Source organism: Lepus europaeus, chromosome 14 (genome assembly GCF_033115175.1).
Source record: "Lepus europaeus isolate LE1 chromosome 14, mLepTim1.pri, whole genome shotgun sequence".
Lineage (NCBI taxonomy): Eukaryota > Metazoa > Chordata > Mammalia > Lagomorpha > Leporidae > Lepus > Lepus europaeus.
This window is the reverse complement of record NC_084840.1, coordinates 51,665,687-51,682,045: the sequence shown is the minus strand read 5'-3', so window position 1 is coordinate 51,682,045 and position 16,359 is coordinate 51,665,687. Positions and strand designations below refer to the sequence as shown.

Sequence of the window (16,359 nt, the reverse complement as noted above, 5' to 3'; positions counted from 1 at the left end):
CCAGGAGCCAGGTGCTTCCTCCTGGTCTCCCATGCAGGTGCAGGGCCCAAGCACTTGTGCCATCCTCCACTGCCTTCCCGGGCCACACCAGAGAGCTGGACTGGAAGAGGTGCAACCGGGACAGAATCCGGTGCCCCAACTGGGACTAGAACCTGGGGTGCCAGCACCTCAGGTGGAGGATTAGCCTAGTGAGCCATAGTGCTGGCCTCCATATGAATTTTAACATCATTTTTTTCTAGATCTGAGAAGAATTTTATTGGTATTTTGAACAGGATTGCATTGAAACTGTAAATTGTTTTTGGTAGTATGGACATTTTGATGATATTAATTCTTCCAATCCATGAACATGGAAGATTTTTCCAATTTTTGTGCCTTCTTCTATTTGTTTCTTTAATGTTTCTTTCATCATAGAGATCTTTCACATCCTTGGTTGAATGTATCCCATGGTATTGAATTTTTTCTGTAGTTATTGTGAATGGGTTTTATCTTACAAGTTCTTTCTCAGCCATGGCATTGTCTGCGTATACAAAAGCTATTGATTTTTTTGTGTTAATTTTTTTTTAAATTTTTGACAGGCAGAGTGGACAGTGAGAGAGAAAGACAGAGAGAAAGGTCTTCCTTTGCCGTTGGTTTACCCTCCAATGGCCGCCGCGGTTGGCACGCTGCAGCCGGCGCACTGCGCTGATCCGAAGCCAGGAGCCAGGTGCTTCTCCTGGTCTCCCATGCGGGTGCAGGGCCCAAACACTTGGGCCATCCTCCACTGCACTCCCTGGCCACAGCAGAGAGCTGGCCTGGAAGAGGGGCAACCGGGACAGAATCCGGTGCCCCGACTGGGACTAGAACCCGGTGTGCCGGCGCCGCAAGGTGGAGGATTAGCCTAATGAGCCGCAGCGCTGGCTTTTTTGTGTTAATTTTTTTTTTTTTGAGAGACACTAAATGTTACAATTTATTCCTACTTCATGATCACAAACATTACAGCGCAGGGCAGGTAAACAAGGCCAAAAAAAGCAAATACCGTTTTCCCCTACAGAACCAGAAGCAGCATGTGGCATTTTTAGGACCTGTAGTTGGCTTAATTTAATGACTCGGGCTGAATGCTGGGCTGGCGAGAGCAAACCTGCAGTGCAGGCTCCTCTCTCATGACAACTGCAGGTTCTGCACTTCTGAGATGCAGCATGAGCTCCGAAACCGTGACCACCACAACACTCCTGAAGGTTTCCCCTCTGAACCTGACATCTTTTGTTAACGCAGGGAACTGGTGCTCTGTTCCCAAAGCACTGATCAAACCATGGTGCCCAGACCCCTTGTCAGAGCATTATCTCCCAGAGAGAGAGAGAGAGAGAGAGAGAGACAGACAGACCCTGGCCTACTGCTTTGATGAAGAATGACCCCAGTACAGTGTATGCCATATCATTTGCAGCAAAAATCAAGAGGTCAGGCAACCTTGATCATCCTGGCTAGGTCATCATTATTTACCTACAAGGTATATTTAAAGCTGATGCTAGACCAAATATTGCACCCATAGTCCCAAGAAATTGTTCCTCTCAGCACAATGAGTTCCTGCAAGATGCTAGAGCAAGTGAGAGATCATCTCGAAGCAGAATGGTGGTTGGTTCATCCTCTTACAAATGAGGAAGCAAACTAAACACCACATCAAATCCAATGGTCATCTTCACAATCTCAGTGGACAAATCCAGGGTCCTCAGTTTCCTGATTGGAGGGGGTACAACTGCAAGGTGTCTGTCAAGGTCAAGAAGAGTTTTCAGGCTTTTCTTTGCTATGGCCCATGAACTCCAGTCCTTCAATAGGAATCTCCTTCTCCTTTATTGCTTTCTGAACGCACTGCTGGTAACGCTTGAAGAGGTCGGTGCACGGGTCCCCGGAGCCGTCCCCCTTGAGGAACTTCTCAGCAAACCAGCGATTGAAGCACTGGTCGTACTCGTGCTTCATGTCTGTACACGCCTCCCCGACGCTGTTCATGGCGATGGTTGCGAAGGAGGCTGCCTGTGTTAATTTTATATCCTGCCACTTTACCAAACTTTTCTGTGAGTTCCAGTCATTTCTTAGTGGAATCTTCTAGTTGCCCTATAAATAGAATGATGTCATCTGCAAATAAGGGTAATTTGACTTCCTCCTTTCCAATTTGTATCTATTTGATTTCTTTTTCCTGCCTACTAGCTCTGACTAAAAGTTCCAGGTATTGAATAGGAATGGTAAAAGTGAACACCCTTGCCTGGTTCCTGATCTTAGTGGAAATGCTTAAGACTTTTCCCCCATTTAGTAAAATGCTGGCTGTGCATTTGTCATAAATTGCCTTTATTGTGTTGAGGAATGTCCTTTCTACACCCAATTTGCTTAAGGTTTTCAACATAAAAGGATATTGTAATTTAACAAATGCTTTCTCTGCATATATTGAGATAATTATATTGTTTTTGTTGTTTAGTTTGTTAATGTGATGTATCACATTTATTGACTTGTGAATATTGAACTATCCCTTCATACCAAGGATGAATCCCACTTGATCTAGGTGAATGATCTTTCTGATGTGCTGTTGGATTCAATTAGCTAGTATTTTTTGAGGATTTTTACATCTATGTTTTTCAAGGATATTGGTCTATAGTTCTCTTTCTTTGTTGTATCTTTTTCTGGTTTAGGCATTAAGGTGATGCTGGCCTCATAGAAGGAGTTTGGGAAGATTCCCTCCCTTTCATTTGTTTTGAATACTTTGAAATACGTTGCAATTCGTTCCTCTTTAACTGTCCGGTAGAATTCAGCAGTGAAGCCATCTGGTCCTGGGATTTTCTTTTTTGGGAGGGTCTTTATTACTGATTCATTGTCTGTCTTGGTTATTGTCCTATTTAGGTTTTCTATGTCTTCATGACTCAATTTGGTAGACTGTGAGTCCAAGAATCTATCCATTTCTTTTAGATTTTTCAATTTGTTGGCATACAGCTCTTCATAGTAATTCCTGATGATTCTTTTTATCTCTGTGGTATCTGTTGTTACATTTTCGTTTTCATCATTGATTTTATTAATTTAAGTGTTCCCCTCTTTTTCTTTGGCTAGTTGGACCAATGGTATATCAATGTTTTTAAGCATGCTTTTCATTTCACTGATTTTAAGTATTTTTTTAGTTTCAATTTTGTTTATTTCTTCTCTAATTTTAATTATTTGTTTCCACCTAGCAATTTTGGTTTTGGTTTGTTGTTGTTTTTCTAGAGCCTTGAGATACTTTGATAGGTCATTTATTTGATGCCTTTCCAATTTCTTCATGTAGGCACCGATTGCTATAAACTTCCCTCTTAAAACTGATGTTGTATTGTCATCGTGATTCATTTCTAGACTTTTTTTAATTAATTAATTATTTATTTATTTTTTGACAGGCAGAGTGGATAGTGAGAGAGAGACAGAGAGAAAGCTCTTCCTTTTTGCTGTTGGTTCACCCTCCAATGGCCGCTGCGGCCGCTGCATTGTGCTGATCTGAAGCCAGGAGCCAGATGCTTCCTCCTGGTCTCCCATGCGGGTGCAGGGCACAAGGACTTGGGCCATCCTCCACTGCCTTCCTGGGCCATAGCAGAGAGCTGGCCTGGAAGAGGGGCAACCGGGACAGAATCCGGCGCCCCGACCGGGACTAGAACCTGGTGTGCCGGCGCCGCAAGGCGGAGGATTAGCCTGTTAAGCCACGGCGCCGGCTCATTTCTAGACTTTTTAAAAAATTTTCTTTTGATTTCTTCTGTGACCCACTGTGTCATGCAGGAGCATGTTGTTCAGTCTCCATGTGTTTGCATATATTCCAGTGATTCTTGAGTTGTTGATTTCCAGTTTCATCTCATTGTGGTCAAAGAAGATGCTTAGTATGATTTTGATTTTTCTGAATTTGTTGAAACATGCTCTATGGCCTAGCAAATGGTCTATGCCAGAGAAAGTTCCATGCACTGATGAAAACAATGTGTTATTTGAAACTGTGGATTGACAGATTCTGGAGATATCAGATATGCCCATTTGGTCCAAAGTGTCTATTAGCTCTGTTGTTTCTTTGTTGATTTTTTTTTTATTGGTTTGCCTGTCCATTGATGAAAGTGGAGTGTTGAAGTCCCCATTATGGTTATATTGGATCTATGTCTCCTTTTAAATTCATTAACATTTGTTTTAAATAGCCAGACACCTTGGCAATGGGTACATATACCTTTATTATAGTCACATATTCCTTTGAAATTGGCCCCTTAACCATTATATAATGCCCTTCTTTGTCTCTTTAAATGGTTCTTATGTTAAAGTCTATTTTCTCTGATATTAGGATTGCTGCACCTGCTCATTTTTGTTTTGTGTTAGCCTGGAATATCATTTTCCATCCTTTTACTTTCAGTCTGCATGTATTTTTGTTGGTGAGGTGTTTTTCTCCTAGGCAGCAAATAGATGAGTCTTGTTTTTTAAGACATTCAGCTACTCTGTATCTTTTTAAAAATTAATTAATTAATTAATTTGAAAGAGTTATAGAGAGAAAGGAGAGGCGGCGGGGGGAGGGGGGTCTTCCATCTGATGGTTCAGTCCCCAGTTCACTCCCCAGATGGCCACAACGGCCAGATCTGTGCCAATGTGTAGGCAGGAGCCAGGAGCTTCTTCCAAGTCTCCCACACAGGTTCAGGGGCCCAAAGACTTGGGCCATTTTCCACTGCTTTCCCAGGCCATGGCAGAGAGCTGGATCAGAAGTGGAACAGCCAGGACTCGAACCAGTGCCCATATGGGATGTTGGCACTGCAGGCAACAGCTTTACCTGTTATGCCACAGCACCAACCCCAGCCAGTCTGTATCTTTTAACTGCATAATTTAGGCCATTTACATCCAGGGTTACTACTGATAAGTAACAACTTGGCCTGCCATTTTTCTGTACATGTTCATGTTGTTTGCTTTGGATTTCTTTTATACTTTAACTTGGAGATTTTCTGCCTTCAGATTCTTTCATAATTATGGCTATATTTCTGTGTGTAACACATCCTTAAGCATCATTTGTAAGGCTGGACAAATGGTGACAATTTCTGTTTGTTATAGGAAGTCTTTATTTCAGCTTCATTCATAAATGAGAGCTTTGCAGGGTACATTATTCTGGGTTGATTTTTTTTTTCTCTTTAGACTTGGACTGTATCTCTCCATTCTCCCCTAGCCTGTAGGGTTTCTAATGAGAAATCAGATGTGAGTCTAATTGGAGATCCTGTGCAAGTAATTTGGCATTTTTCTCGTGTCGTGCATACTTTAGAATCTTTCTTTATGCTTTACTGTGGAAAGTTTGACTACAATGTGTCTATTAGGAGTTCCATGTGGTTCCTGTGCTTGAGTGTCCCTTTCTTTCTCCAAATTAGGGAAATTTTCTGTTATTATTTCACTAAAAAGGCCTTCTACTCTCTTTTTACATCTTTAGGAACTCCTAAGATCATGTGTTGGGTCATTTGATGGTATCCCATAAATCTCCAACACTGTTTTTTAGTTTTCTGATTTCTTTTTTTTGGTTCTGACTGAAAAATTTCCTAAGATTTGTCATTGAATTTGGATGTTCTTTCTTCTCCCTCATCAAGTTTGTTGTTCAGTATTTCCACTGTATTTTTTATTTGACATATTGAATTCTTCATTTCTAATATCTCAGCTTGATTTCTCTTCAAAATCTCAATCTCATGAGAAAATTTTTCTTCCATGTCAAGTTTGGATTTCTTTAACTCATGGCTTCTGAGTAATCATACAATTAATCTTTTGAATTCATATTCAGGCATTTCATCAATCTCTTCATCTTCACATTCTAATACTGAAGTGTTGTGTTCCTTTTGGGTAGTCATGTTGTCTTCCTTAATCTTGTTTCTTGAATTTCTGTATTTATTTTTTTGGCCCTTGCTGAAATACTTGTTTGTTTTCTCCTCTAATGGCTTTTATCTGTGCCTCTTGTGGCTTAGTGGAATGTCTGCTCTTTCAGGGAATACCCAGAGGCATGTGCTGGGTGTGGCCAGAGTAGGGTGAGTATCCAGGGTAACGGAGTTGGGCAGGCAGATAAACTCTGTTGTCAGCAAGTGAGAGCGTATGAGCACCTCTGTGTAATCACACCCTCACCTCCTCTCTTCCAAGGAGATCAATGCCTGGGTCTTAGCCCACAGTGGGTGTAATACTCACCTGTACTGCTATATGAACTGTGCAAAGAATCTGGGCAGTCCTCGTGTGAGCATGCATCTCACTACAATGACCCACCTCTGGCAATCAGAGAGCTCTGAGCCTTTGGCACCTTACACATTGGTTGCCCAGAGACCCAGCTACATCCCGCACCCTGTTGTACAGTCACAGAGTTCACACAGTCTCACCACACAATTCTCCCATAGTCATGCGGTACAGAGGATCTGCTTTGCCCCCCTAGCCTGACCTATCCATGGAGAAGCAGAGATATTCCCAGGGCCAGCTGCATGTGGGCTCTCCATCTTGACTATTTTATCCCTGGAGCCTATAATATGCTGAGAGGCTGGGGGCACTTCACAGTCCTACATGGGTGCCCAGCCCCCTGTCAATCTTGTCAGCCAGACTTGAAGTCAGTGGGGAATGTGGATTTTTCCTTCTGATAAAATCCCTGAAGCACAGGTGTGCACAGGAGCTTACTATAACTGCTACTTGTGTCAAAACAGGGCCTTCTAGAATCCCACTGGTTTCCAGGCATGTGCACAAGAGCCATCACAACTGCTGATGTAACCAAGTTGGCACCTTTTTCCCACACCAGTTTCCAGGCATGCACAAGAGCCACCACAGCCACTACTGTGTCAAAATGGCACCATCTGTCAGCTGGTTGCTAGGAGCTGTTTTGGGGGAATGGGGAGAGAGAAATGTGCCTTTTTTTTTCTGGGTTAGGCAGGTACCCTGTCCGCCTTAGGGCTCCAGGCCAGATTAAAACATTGTACTCTTCCAGGCTCTAGCTCTCGCTAAATCACCAGTGGCAGTCTGCTCTCACCTTGCTCTCCAAAGCTGGTACTTCCTCTGACTCTCAGCTGCAGGGATTGTGCGTTGTGTCCATGCTCACTGCTGCATGTCCACCCCTTCCACACTGATCCATGGTATCCCTCTTCCTTCTGTAGAATTTCCACTACAGATTTCTCTTCAACTATCCCCTGGAAATACACTTCCTCCACTTTTTTACTACTATTTTCCCCTAGCCTAAAGAAGTACATTCTTTCCCTATTCTGGCATCTTGGATTCCCAGGTGTATTGTTTTCACACCATTGTAAAGTTCAAAAATCTTGAGTCAAATCATGGTAAGTCTGGAATTACCTTTAGACATGTGTGTATGTGTATGTGTGTATAATATTCAAACCCAGGCATTTGAGTCCTGGAATCTGTTCTTCAAACCTGTATACTGTGCTTCTGTTTACTGATGCAGCTGTTTAATCCGGAAACGAGATTGGGGACAACATCACAAAGCAAGAAAGGTCCCATAGGGACTGAAGACCTGGTAGGTCCATGGGTGGCTTTTCCTCTTCTAGAATAGGAAGAATTATATTATAGGATGCTGAGTTCTAAAATCACTATTATAATAGTTATGAGATCATGGAGGGACTCTTGCTGCATGGTTTTAATCTTGTTCTCTCTGGAGCTTTCCAGAATAATAATTACTATCACATGTGTCCTCATGGACCAGCTAACTCAGAGATCCTGGGTTAGTTGGAGGGGGCCAGGTAGTCTCACTATCTTATCCCCTAAGTCATCCTGAGTGTGATATTAGGAATCCTTGGAGGGACACTTCCACTGTCCTGATGCTGGAGTGAATCAGACACACCTCTGACCTTTGTTAGTTAGCACTGCGACATCAGGAAGCATCTCTCTTTGAATATAGATGTAAAGGCACTGGTCTTTTTAAAAATTTTTTTTATTTTTAAAATTTTTTTTAAAGTCTTCCTTCCATTGGTTCACCCTGCAAATGGCCACTAGGGCTGGAGCTATGCCGATCTGAAGCCAGGAGCCAGGTGTCTCCTCCTGGTTCCCCTTGCGGGTACAGAGGCCCAAGCACTTGGTCCATCCTCTACTGCCTTCCCAGGCCACAGCAGAGAGCTGGACTGGAAGAGGAGCAACCGGGACAAGAACCTGGCACCCATATGGGGTGCCAGTGCCACAGGTGGAGGATTAACCAAGTGAGCCATGGCGCTGGCCCCATGACACTGGTCTTTATTCATTGTCATTCCTTGTAAATCATCTGCAGGTGAAGCCTTGGCTGTTTTTCACTCTCAAAATTGCTTGCACAATGCTGTGTTTTTGACCACAGGAGCACCTGCACCTTTTGCTGCCTCACATGCCCTCTTGAATATTCCTAGTTAATATGATGGTTTCTACTCCTTCCACCCAGGTTGATAAAGGTTCTGCTGACTAGAAGTTAAGGGAGAACTTTAAGAATCATTCTTCCCAGAGGGACCATGGCTTCTGATTCCCTTCCTGGGTCTAACTTCATCATTCTCATTTAACACTATGTATAGTCTGAAAACCAGAGGGGCAGGGGTGTATATATGCAGCATTAGTTTATGGCAGATTCATAAGAAATATGGACTTTTTTAAGGCAGGTTCTGTTCTTCTCTCTTATGACAGCTCCAGATACTCTAGTGGAACAAAGGTTTTTATTCTTGATATTTGTCATCTCAGTTTTGTGAGATAGGGCAGCGTTAAGGAGATGTGGACAGATGGACCCTGTCCCATCCTAAGATCCTTAATTTCAGCACCCTTACTTTATTTCTTAATAAGGCTCCAAGCTGAGGCATAAGCAACATAAAAGAGTTGCAGGGTAAGGAGAGACACAGTAACTCATCCGGTTCACTGCCACACAAACCCTCACATTTGAAGATCTAAGGATAGTTGGCTTGGACTGCTCTACCCAGATGTTGCCCTTGCCCAGAAAGATACTACCTGTGTCCCTATGCTGTGTTTGTGCAGCAGGGTAGAAATTTTTTTTTTTTTTTTTTTACAGGCAGAGTGGACAGTGAGAGAGAGAGACAGAGAGAAAGGTCTTCCTTTGCCGTTGGTTCACCCTCCAATGGCCACCGCGGCCGGTGCACCGTGCTGATCCGAAGCCAGGAGCCAGGTGCTTCTCCTGGTCTCCCATGAGGGTGCAGGGCCCAAGCACTTGGGCCATCCTCCTCTGCACTCCAGGGCCACAACAGAGAGCTGGACTGGAAGAGGAGCAACCAGGACAGAATCTGGCGCCCCAACCGGGACTAGAGCCCGGTGTGCCGGCACCACAGGCGGAGGATTAGCCTATTGAGCTGCGGTGCTGGCCAACCCTTGAGTTTCTAAGGGCTCCTGTTGGGGATGGAGGAGATGCAAAATGTTCTCACATACCAAGAAGACCAAACCCCTCTCTGTCATAGTACCTTTGTGTATAATGTTTCTTCTATTTTAAAGACCCTGGCCCACACCTTCTTCCCCTAGCTAATACTTATATTTATTACCACTAACCCTCTAGATCATGCAAAGTATCCTTGATATGTACTGCCTTAACTTTCTGACTTCTAGTTCATTTCACTTAAAATTGTAATTGAGTGATTAGTTATTTAAATTGATTGAATGATGTTATTGCTAGAAAGAAAGCTTCATGCAAGAGGAACTGGATCAGGCTCATTCACCACTGAATTCCTAGCATCTAAGTGTTCAATTAATGCTTGCTAAATAAATGAATTTCAAAATCCAGTGATTTATTTGTCAGCATAACATGCTTTAAGTCTTCCTTTGTGGCAAGTCTTTTGGAAAGGAATACAAATGAATAGCAGCAGCCTACTGCACATATTAGCATTCTGAATAAATATATCCATATGTAATCAATCAGATTTATCACTTCCACTACATACAGAATGCTGATTAGGCACTGTTAGGAAATAAAAGAAGCATATGATAGATCTTTGTCATAAAAATATCTATAATCTGGTTTGGAAATCCCAATGATTCACATCACACGATTAGTTAATGTTACAAATAAAATATGCATAAGAGTCAATGCCATGGACACCTTATATCCATCCAAGTGGCTTCTATCAAAACAAACCAATAGAAAATAACAAAGGATGATGAGGATACAGAGAAACTGGGACCCTTTCACACTGAGTAGTACCTTCTTAAAGTTCATATTCTGGAATTAGTTGATATATCTTGTATGCCTTTAATATAAAAGACCATCATCTCTCTTTTTTTTTTCTTTCAATTTATTTGTTTAAAACAAAACACCCGTGGTTCGCTCTCTACAATTTTTTACAGTCTGGGTTTTGGTGATTAGGTCTCCATGGCGTTTAGCTTGTTCTCTGTCTCTGTTCCAATGGCAACCCAAGAGCCTAAATCTGATGGCCTACCCCTGAGCCAGATGGTACCTGTGCCTCTGCTTGATGTGTCGAGATGAGAGTCAGGTTTACAGAGTTAAAACTTCCTGATGCAGCAACATCCTCTCTTATTCCTCATCATTATTATGAAACTTACAAGTTTACTGTGCAGGGCTGGTGCTGTGGTGTAGCAAGTGCTGCCCTCTGTAGCGCCAGCATCAAATATGGGTGCTGCTTTGAGCCCAGCTACCCACTTCTAATACAGCTCCCTGCTAATATACCTGGGAAAGCAGCTGAAGATGGCCCAAATGCTTGGGTCCCTGCACTCATGTGGGAGACCTGGAAGAAGTTCCTGGCTCCTGGCTTCAGATTAGCCCAGCTCTGGCCATTTGCTGTCATTTGGGGAATGAACTAGTGGATGGAAGATTCTCTCTCTCCCCACCTCTCCCCCTCTCTCCCTTTCTCTCTCTCTGTCTCTCTCCACACTTCCTAACTCTGCCTTTCAAATGAATAAATAAGTCCTTCTTTTTTTTAAGAATTATTTTATTTATTTGAAAGAGTTACAGAAAGAAGTAGAGCCAGAGAGAGAGAGAGAGGTCTTCCATTCCACTGGTTCACTCCCCAAATGACCACAATGGCCAGAGCTTAGCTGATCCAAAGCCAGGAGCCGGGAGCTTCTTCCACATCTCCCATGCGGGTGCAGGGCCCCAAGGACTTGGGTCATCTGCTGCTGCTTTCTGGGGCCATAGCATAGAGCCGGATCGGAAGTGGAGCAGCCAGGACTCGAACCACCCATATGGGATGCTGCCGTTGCCAGCTGGGGCTTTAACCCACTGCACCACAGCACCGGCCCCATAAATAAGTCTTTAAAATTTTTTTAAATAAAAAAGCAGTTAACTGAGCTCCCTTGCCACATGCCAGGCCTGTGCTGAGCTTGTACACACATTGTCAGACATTTCACAGCAATGTGCAGGAAGCAGAATCATTAACATTTAATTCTCATTTAACTGCCCAGCATCTAAACCCTTTCCTGCTTTTGGGGAATTGTCACCTTGTGAGTCCTTGTAGGAGGCAGAGTTTTGCTCTTTCCAGGCAAAATCCCACACTTCCAGCCAGAGCACAGAGACGAAAGGAACCAAGTTCCTTGTTGATAATTGTTTGAGCACTCAAGGGAAACCAGCCCTGCCTCAGGGCATGTGAAAGTATAAAGTCTAATATTGTTAAAGTCATTTGCAATCAGAAAAATGTTAAGTAATAGGGTAGAAAGATACTTATGAAATAATATAGAATAAAAGGAATAATATAAGCTATTACATGTGCAATGTGATTATTATAACTGTATAAAAAGAAAACTAAATTAAAAACAGCTGCCTAAATATAATTGGAAAAATGTAATCCAAAATATTAATAGCGATTTGGGTGAATGGCAAGAAAATGAGTTAAATTTCATTGTTAGACTTTTCTGTATTTAGTATTTTCCAAATTATGGGGTATACTTTGGAAAATATAAAATACATACTCCTCCACCCCATCCTGATACACATATATACATACCCTATGTTGTGGGATTTAGGCATGACCAGAAATAAAGGCAATAGTTGTTACAAGTGCATTGTATCAGGAAAAGGAAGGACACTGTCTGACCCGGTACGATGTACAACTTGACCTGATTTTGTCTCACAATTTGACTATCAAGTGCTCTGCTGAAATCCAAATGTATTATAGTGTCTTCAGGTCCATTACTGCCGTGGCTGGGTAATTGCCCTAGAAATGGTTGATAAAAGAGGATTTCGTGGCATAGTCATAACCTTGTAAATAGGTTCTGTGCATTGAGTTGGGAAGGCAGGCGGAAGTCTGCACAGGACACAGGAAGGGCCCATGAGCAAGGAGCGTCTCTCTCTTGTTGGATTACATTGTTGCATAGACTGCACCTCCTAAACTGCAACTGGCACTGCTGCTCTTAAGAACTGTACCTTCTCACTGGTGTAGGCTCCGGGGGAGCACTCAGGGTAGAGACAGCAGTGCTTCTCCCACACAGACAGCCAGTTCTGCAGCATCCTCCATGCTGCTCCACCAGGAAGTACTGCCCCTGTGCTCCAATGAACTCCTTCCCAGGGCCTCAATGATTGACACTTTCCTGAGGGCAGGAAGTGCTGCCACTTCTGCCATAGTTGTTCAGGGAAACCCAGAAAGTAGGCATCTCACTCCCACCAGTGGAACCAGAATTTTCAAATTACCAAATCAAGTTCTCTGTGGTTCCTTTGGGAATTTCCAGAGCAGAGACCCAGAACTGGGGAAAGGGGGAGGAAAGAAAGAAAAGGCCTGATAATTCCCATGTGCAAAGTAGGGTGAGGCAGCAGGAGGCCTGGGTCCACTGCACACTTTTCTGGGTGTCAGAAAAGCACAGATAAACCATGAATATCCTTTTCTTCTTCTTCTTCTTCTTCTTCTTCTTCTTCTTCTTCTTCTTCTTCTTCCTCTTCTTCCTCTTCTTCCTCTTCTTCCTCTTCTTCCTCTTCTTCCTCTTCTTCCTCCTCTTCCTCCTCTTCCTCCTCCTCCTCCTCCTCCTCCTCCTCCTCCTCCTCCTCCTCCTCCTCCTCCTCCTCCTCCTCCTCCTCCTCCTCCTCCTCCTCCTCCTCCTCCTCCTCCTCCTCCTCCTCTTCTTCTTCTTCTTCTTCTTCTTCTTCTTCTTCTTCTTCTTCTTCTTCTTCTTCTTCTTCTTCTTCTTCTTCTTCTTCTTCTTCTTCTTCTTCTTCTTCTTCTTCTTCTTCTTCTTCTTCTTCTTCTTCTTCTTCTTCTTCTTCTTCTTCTTCTTCTTCTTCTTCTTCTTTTTTTTAGCATTAAGTATGTACCATGCAATATTTGGAGTGTACTTAAGCTAAACAATTACTTCTTGCTTATCTGAATGCAAATTAACTAGGCATCCTATATTTGTATTGGCTAAATCTGACAACCTTAAGTGTGCCTTCTCAGGAACTGTGCACTGAGAAGTGTTCCCATCCCACCCCCTAGTAGGTGGCTTGAGAAAATTAGACCAGAACTCGTTTAAGGGCTTCTTGATTCAGATTCTGTATCTGAGTTGTAATTAGAAGAAAGGAAAACAACACTTGAGGTTTAAAATATCTATGAAGGTAAAAAGAAAGGAAAAAGAAAAATGGTTTTTAAGTAACAGAACATTCAGCTATTTTTTCTATATTACCAAACTGATCAAGATATTGAAATTTTTCTTTTTTTTGCAAAGAAATTAATTTTTGGACCTAGATTAAAACTGAAAGGCAAAGTTAATATGAAAACATAAAAAGGGCTCACAAAATATTTGGAGAAAATGTATGAAATATGATACATTAATAAATTATTCAATATGATAGGAAATGTTATAAAATATGATAAAATAGGAATAATGTAAATGTCATAAAAGTATAGTTAGACAAATTAAGATCCAGCCATCTTAGAGAGTATGTTATATGAAGCTAGTAAAAATTCTGCTTACGAATAATTTTAACATAGGAAAATATGTCAAAAATAGCACAGAAAATAGAGGCTGGCCTTTCATCTAAGAAGTGACATCAGTTGGGACATCTTGGGTGGACTGTGTTTGAGTCTCCTTAGTAGTTTCAGCGATCTTGGAGGTGAGCCAGCTGGTGGGAGCTTTCTATCTGTCTCTGTCTCTGTCTCTGTCTCTCTCTGCCTCTCAAATAATAGATAAAAAAATTCTTAAGCTTTAAAGAGTTAGCCATAAAAACTCTTTTTTTAAACTTTAATTTAGTAAATATAAATTTCCAAAGTACAGCTTATGGATTACAATGGCTTTTTCCCCCCTATAACTTCCCTCCCACCCGCACCCCTCCCATCTCCTGCTCCCTCTCCCATTCCATTCCTCTCCCATTCAATTTTCTTTATATACAGAAGATCGATTTAGTATATATTAAGTAAAGATTTCATCAGTTTGCACACACACAGAACATAAAGTGTAAAATACTGTTTGAGTACTAGTTATAGCATTAATTCACATTGGACAATACATTAAGGACAGAGATCCCACATGAGGAGTAAGCACACAGTGACTCCTGTTGTTGATTTAACAATTTGACACTCTCGTTTATAGTGTCAGTAATCTCCCTAGGCTCTAGTCATGAGTTGCCAAGGCTATGGAAGCCTTTTGAGTTCGCCGACTTCAATCTTATTCGGACAAGGTCATAGTCAAAGTGGAAGTTCTCTCCTCCCTTCAGAGAAAGGTACCTCCTTCTTTGATGGCCCATTCTTTCTACTGGGATCTCACTCGCAGAGATCTTTCATTTAGGTCTTCTTCTTCTTCCTTCTTCCTTCTTCTTCCTTCTTCCTTCTTCTTCCTTCTTCTTCCTTCTTCCTTCCTCCTCCTCCTCTTCTTCTTTCTTCTTTCTTCTTCTTCCTCTTCTTCTTCTCCTTCCTTCCTTCCTTCCTTCCTTCCTTCCTTCCTTCCTTCTTTCCTTCCTTCCTTCCTTCCTTTCTTTCTTTTTTTTTTTTTGCCAGAGTGTCTTGGCTTTCCATGCCTAAAATACTCTCATGGGCTCTTCAGCCAGATCTGAATGCCTTAAAGGCTGATTCTGAGGCCAGAGTGCTGTTTAGGACATCTGCCATTCTATGAGTCTGCTGTGTATCCTGCTTCCCATGTTGGATTGTTCTCTCCTTTTTTTATTCTATCAGTTAGTATTAGCAGATGCTAGTCTTGTTTGTGTGATCCCTTTGACTCTTAGACCTATCAGTGTGATCAATTGTGAACTGAAATTGATCACTTGGACTAGTGAGATGGCATTGGTACATGCAACCTTGATGGATTATATTGGAATCCCCTGGCACATTTCTAACTCCACAATTTGGGGCAACTCTTAAAAAGGAAATAAAATCTTGAGATTTTACAATGATGTATATATAATTAATGCACATAAATAATTCTAAAAAGCAAATCATTAATACCTTAGTGTTGCTTATCTCTGGATAGTGTGACACAGGTGATTTAGTTTTTTTTATTTCTTTATGTATTTTCATGTTTTCTCAACAAACATGTATCACTTTTATAATCAGAGATTACATATATGATATAAATGGAAAACCCTTTGAAAAGAAATACAAAGTGACTCTATACAGGTATCATGGTATATAAATAATTTATTAGTGAATTTTATAATCCTTCAAATTCTAAAATAATTCTAAATTAATATTGAGAACTTAAAATGCAATTATTTGGACAGAGATGTACACTTTTTGGTCAGTTTTTCCCCTTTGATTATCTCAAAATTTCATAGTGATTAACTCATCCTATCATCTCCCACCTCCAGGAATGAAGTCTCCAGCAAGCAGTTGGCCTTCTGCATATCTGGTAAGTCTTAGCAAACCCTGAGGAGCCACTGTAGGGCAAGGGCTGTAGTCTCACTGCAGATATATCTGAATGAGAGTCTGAAGAAAGCCTGAGAAGAGCCCATGCAGGTATTTCAGAGGAAAAGATTTCCAGCAGAAGAAGAACCAAATGCAAAATGTTTGAGGTACAGTTGCAGAATGATAAGAAGGCTAGAGTAGAATGAGCTAAAGGGAGAATTGTGTAATTTTTATAAAATATTTACATTTAGCAAATGAAAACAGAAATGCAATGCAATATAATCAGACTCTTCACAGGATGACTAAATAATTATTCAAGAATGAATTCACAGTCCACTGTAACTGCATTATTCAGGATCCCCCTGAGAAACAAGGTTCAACAGGCTCTGCTTATTAGCAGTCCTTCTATCATGGGGTACTGCAGTTTGACATTGACTGTTTAGGGAGCACTGGAAGTACTGAGAGAAGACCAAGAATTTCCCTGCATTCCAGACATACATTTTACCTCTGACACGTAGTTACTACTCAGTCTTTCCTTGATAGACAGGATTCATCACTCCAGCCAGTACGGTAACTTCTTGTTGCTTTATTGGCATGGGGAGCCCAAACTGACTACCTGGCTACCTTACATTCTATTTTAATGGAACCATTGATAGGTGTAATAGAAGCATCTCCTCCTTGGAAACTTAAAACCCTG

The 16,359-nt window shown here is 41.8% G+C and overlaps 1 protein-coding gene and 1 long non-coding RNA gene across 3 annotated transcripts in view; one reads left to right on the top strand and one right to left on the bottom strand.

Annotated features, from left to right (window-relative positions):
- The window catches only part of LOC133773786 (uncharacterized), a 316,253-nt gene that overhangs the window by 10,405 nt on the left and 289,489 nt on the right, over positions 1 to 16,359 (top strand). For both annotated transcript variants that reach the window (XR_009867969.1, XR_009867970.1), the window contains exon 2: positions 15,626 to 15,666. This is a non-coding gene — a long non-coding RNA (uncharacterized LOC133773786). The remainder of the gene's footprint in view (positions 1 to 15,625; positions 15,667 to 16,359) is intronic.
- On the bottom strand, positions 1,366 to 1,998 carry LOC133773785 (TP53-regulated inhibitor of apoptosis 1-like). Its single transcript, XM_062211377.1, has one exon. It carries the CDS (start codon positions 1,978 to 1,980, stop codon positions 1,750 to 1,752), a length of 231 nt encoding a protein of 76 aa, XP_062067361.1. The 5' UTR covers positions 1,981 to 1,998; the 3' UTR covers positions 1,366 to 1,749.

Excerpts from the sequence above, each read along its gene's own strand:
- LOC133773785 (XM_062211377.1), bottom strand. The coding sequence starts at position 1,980 with ATGAACAGCGTCGGGGAGGCGTGTACAGACATGAAGCACGAGTACGAC.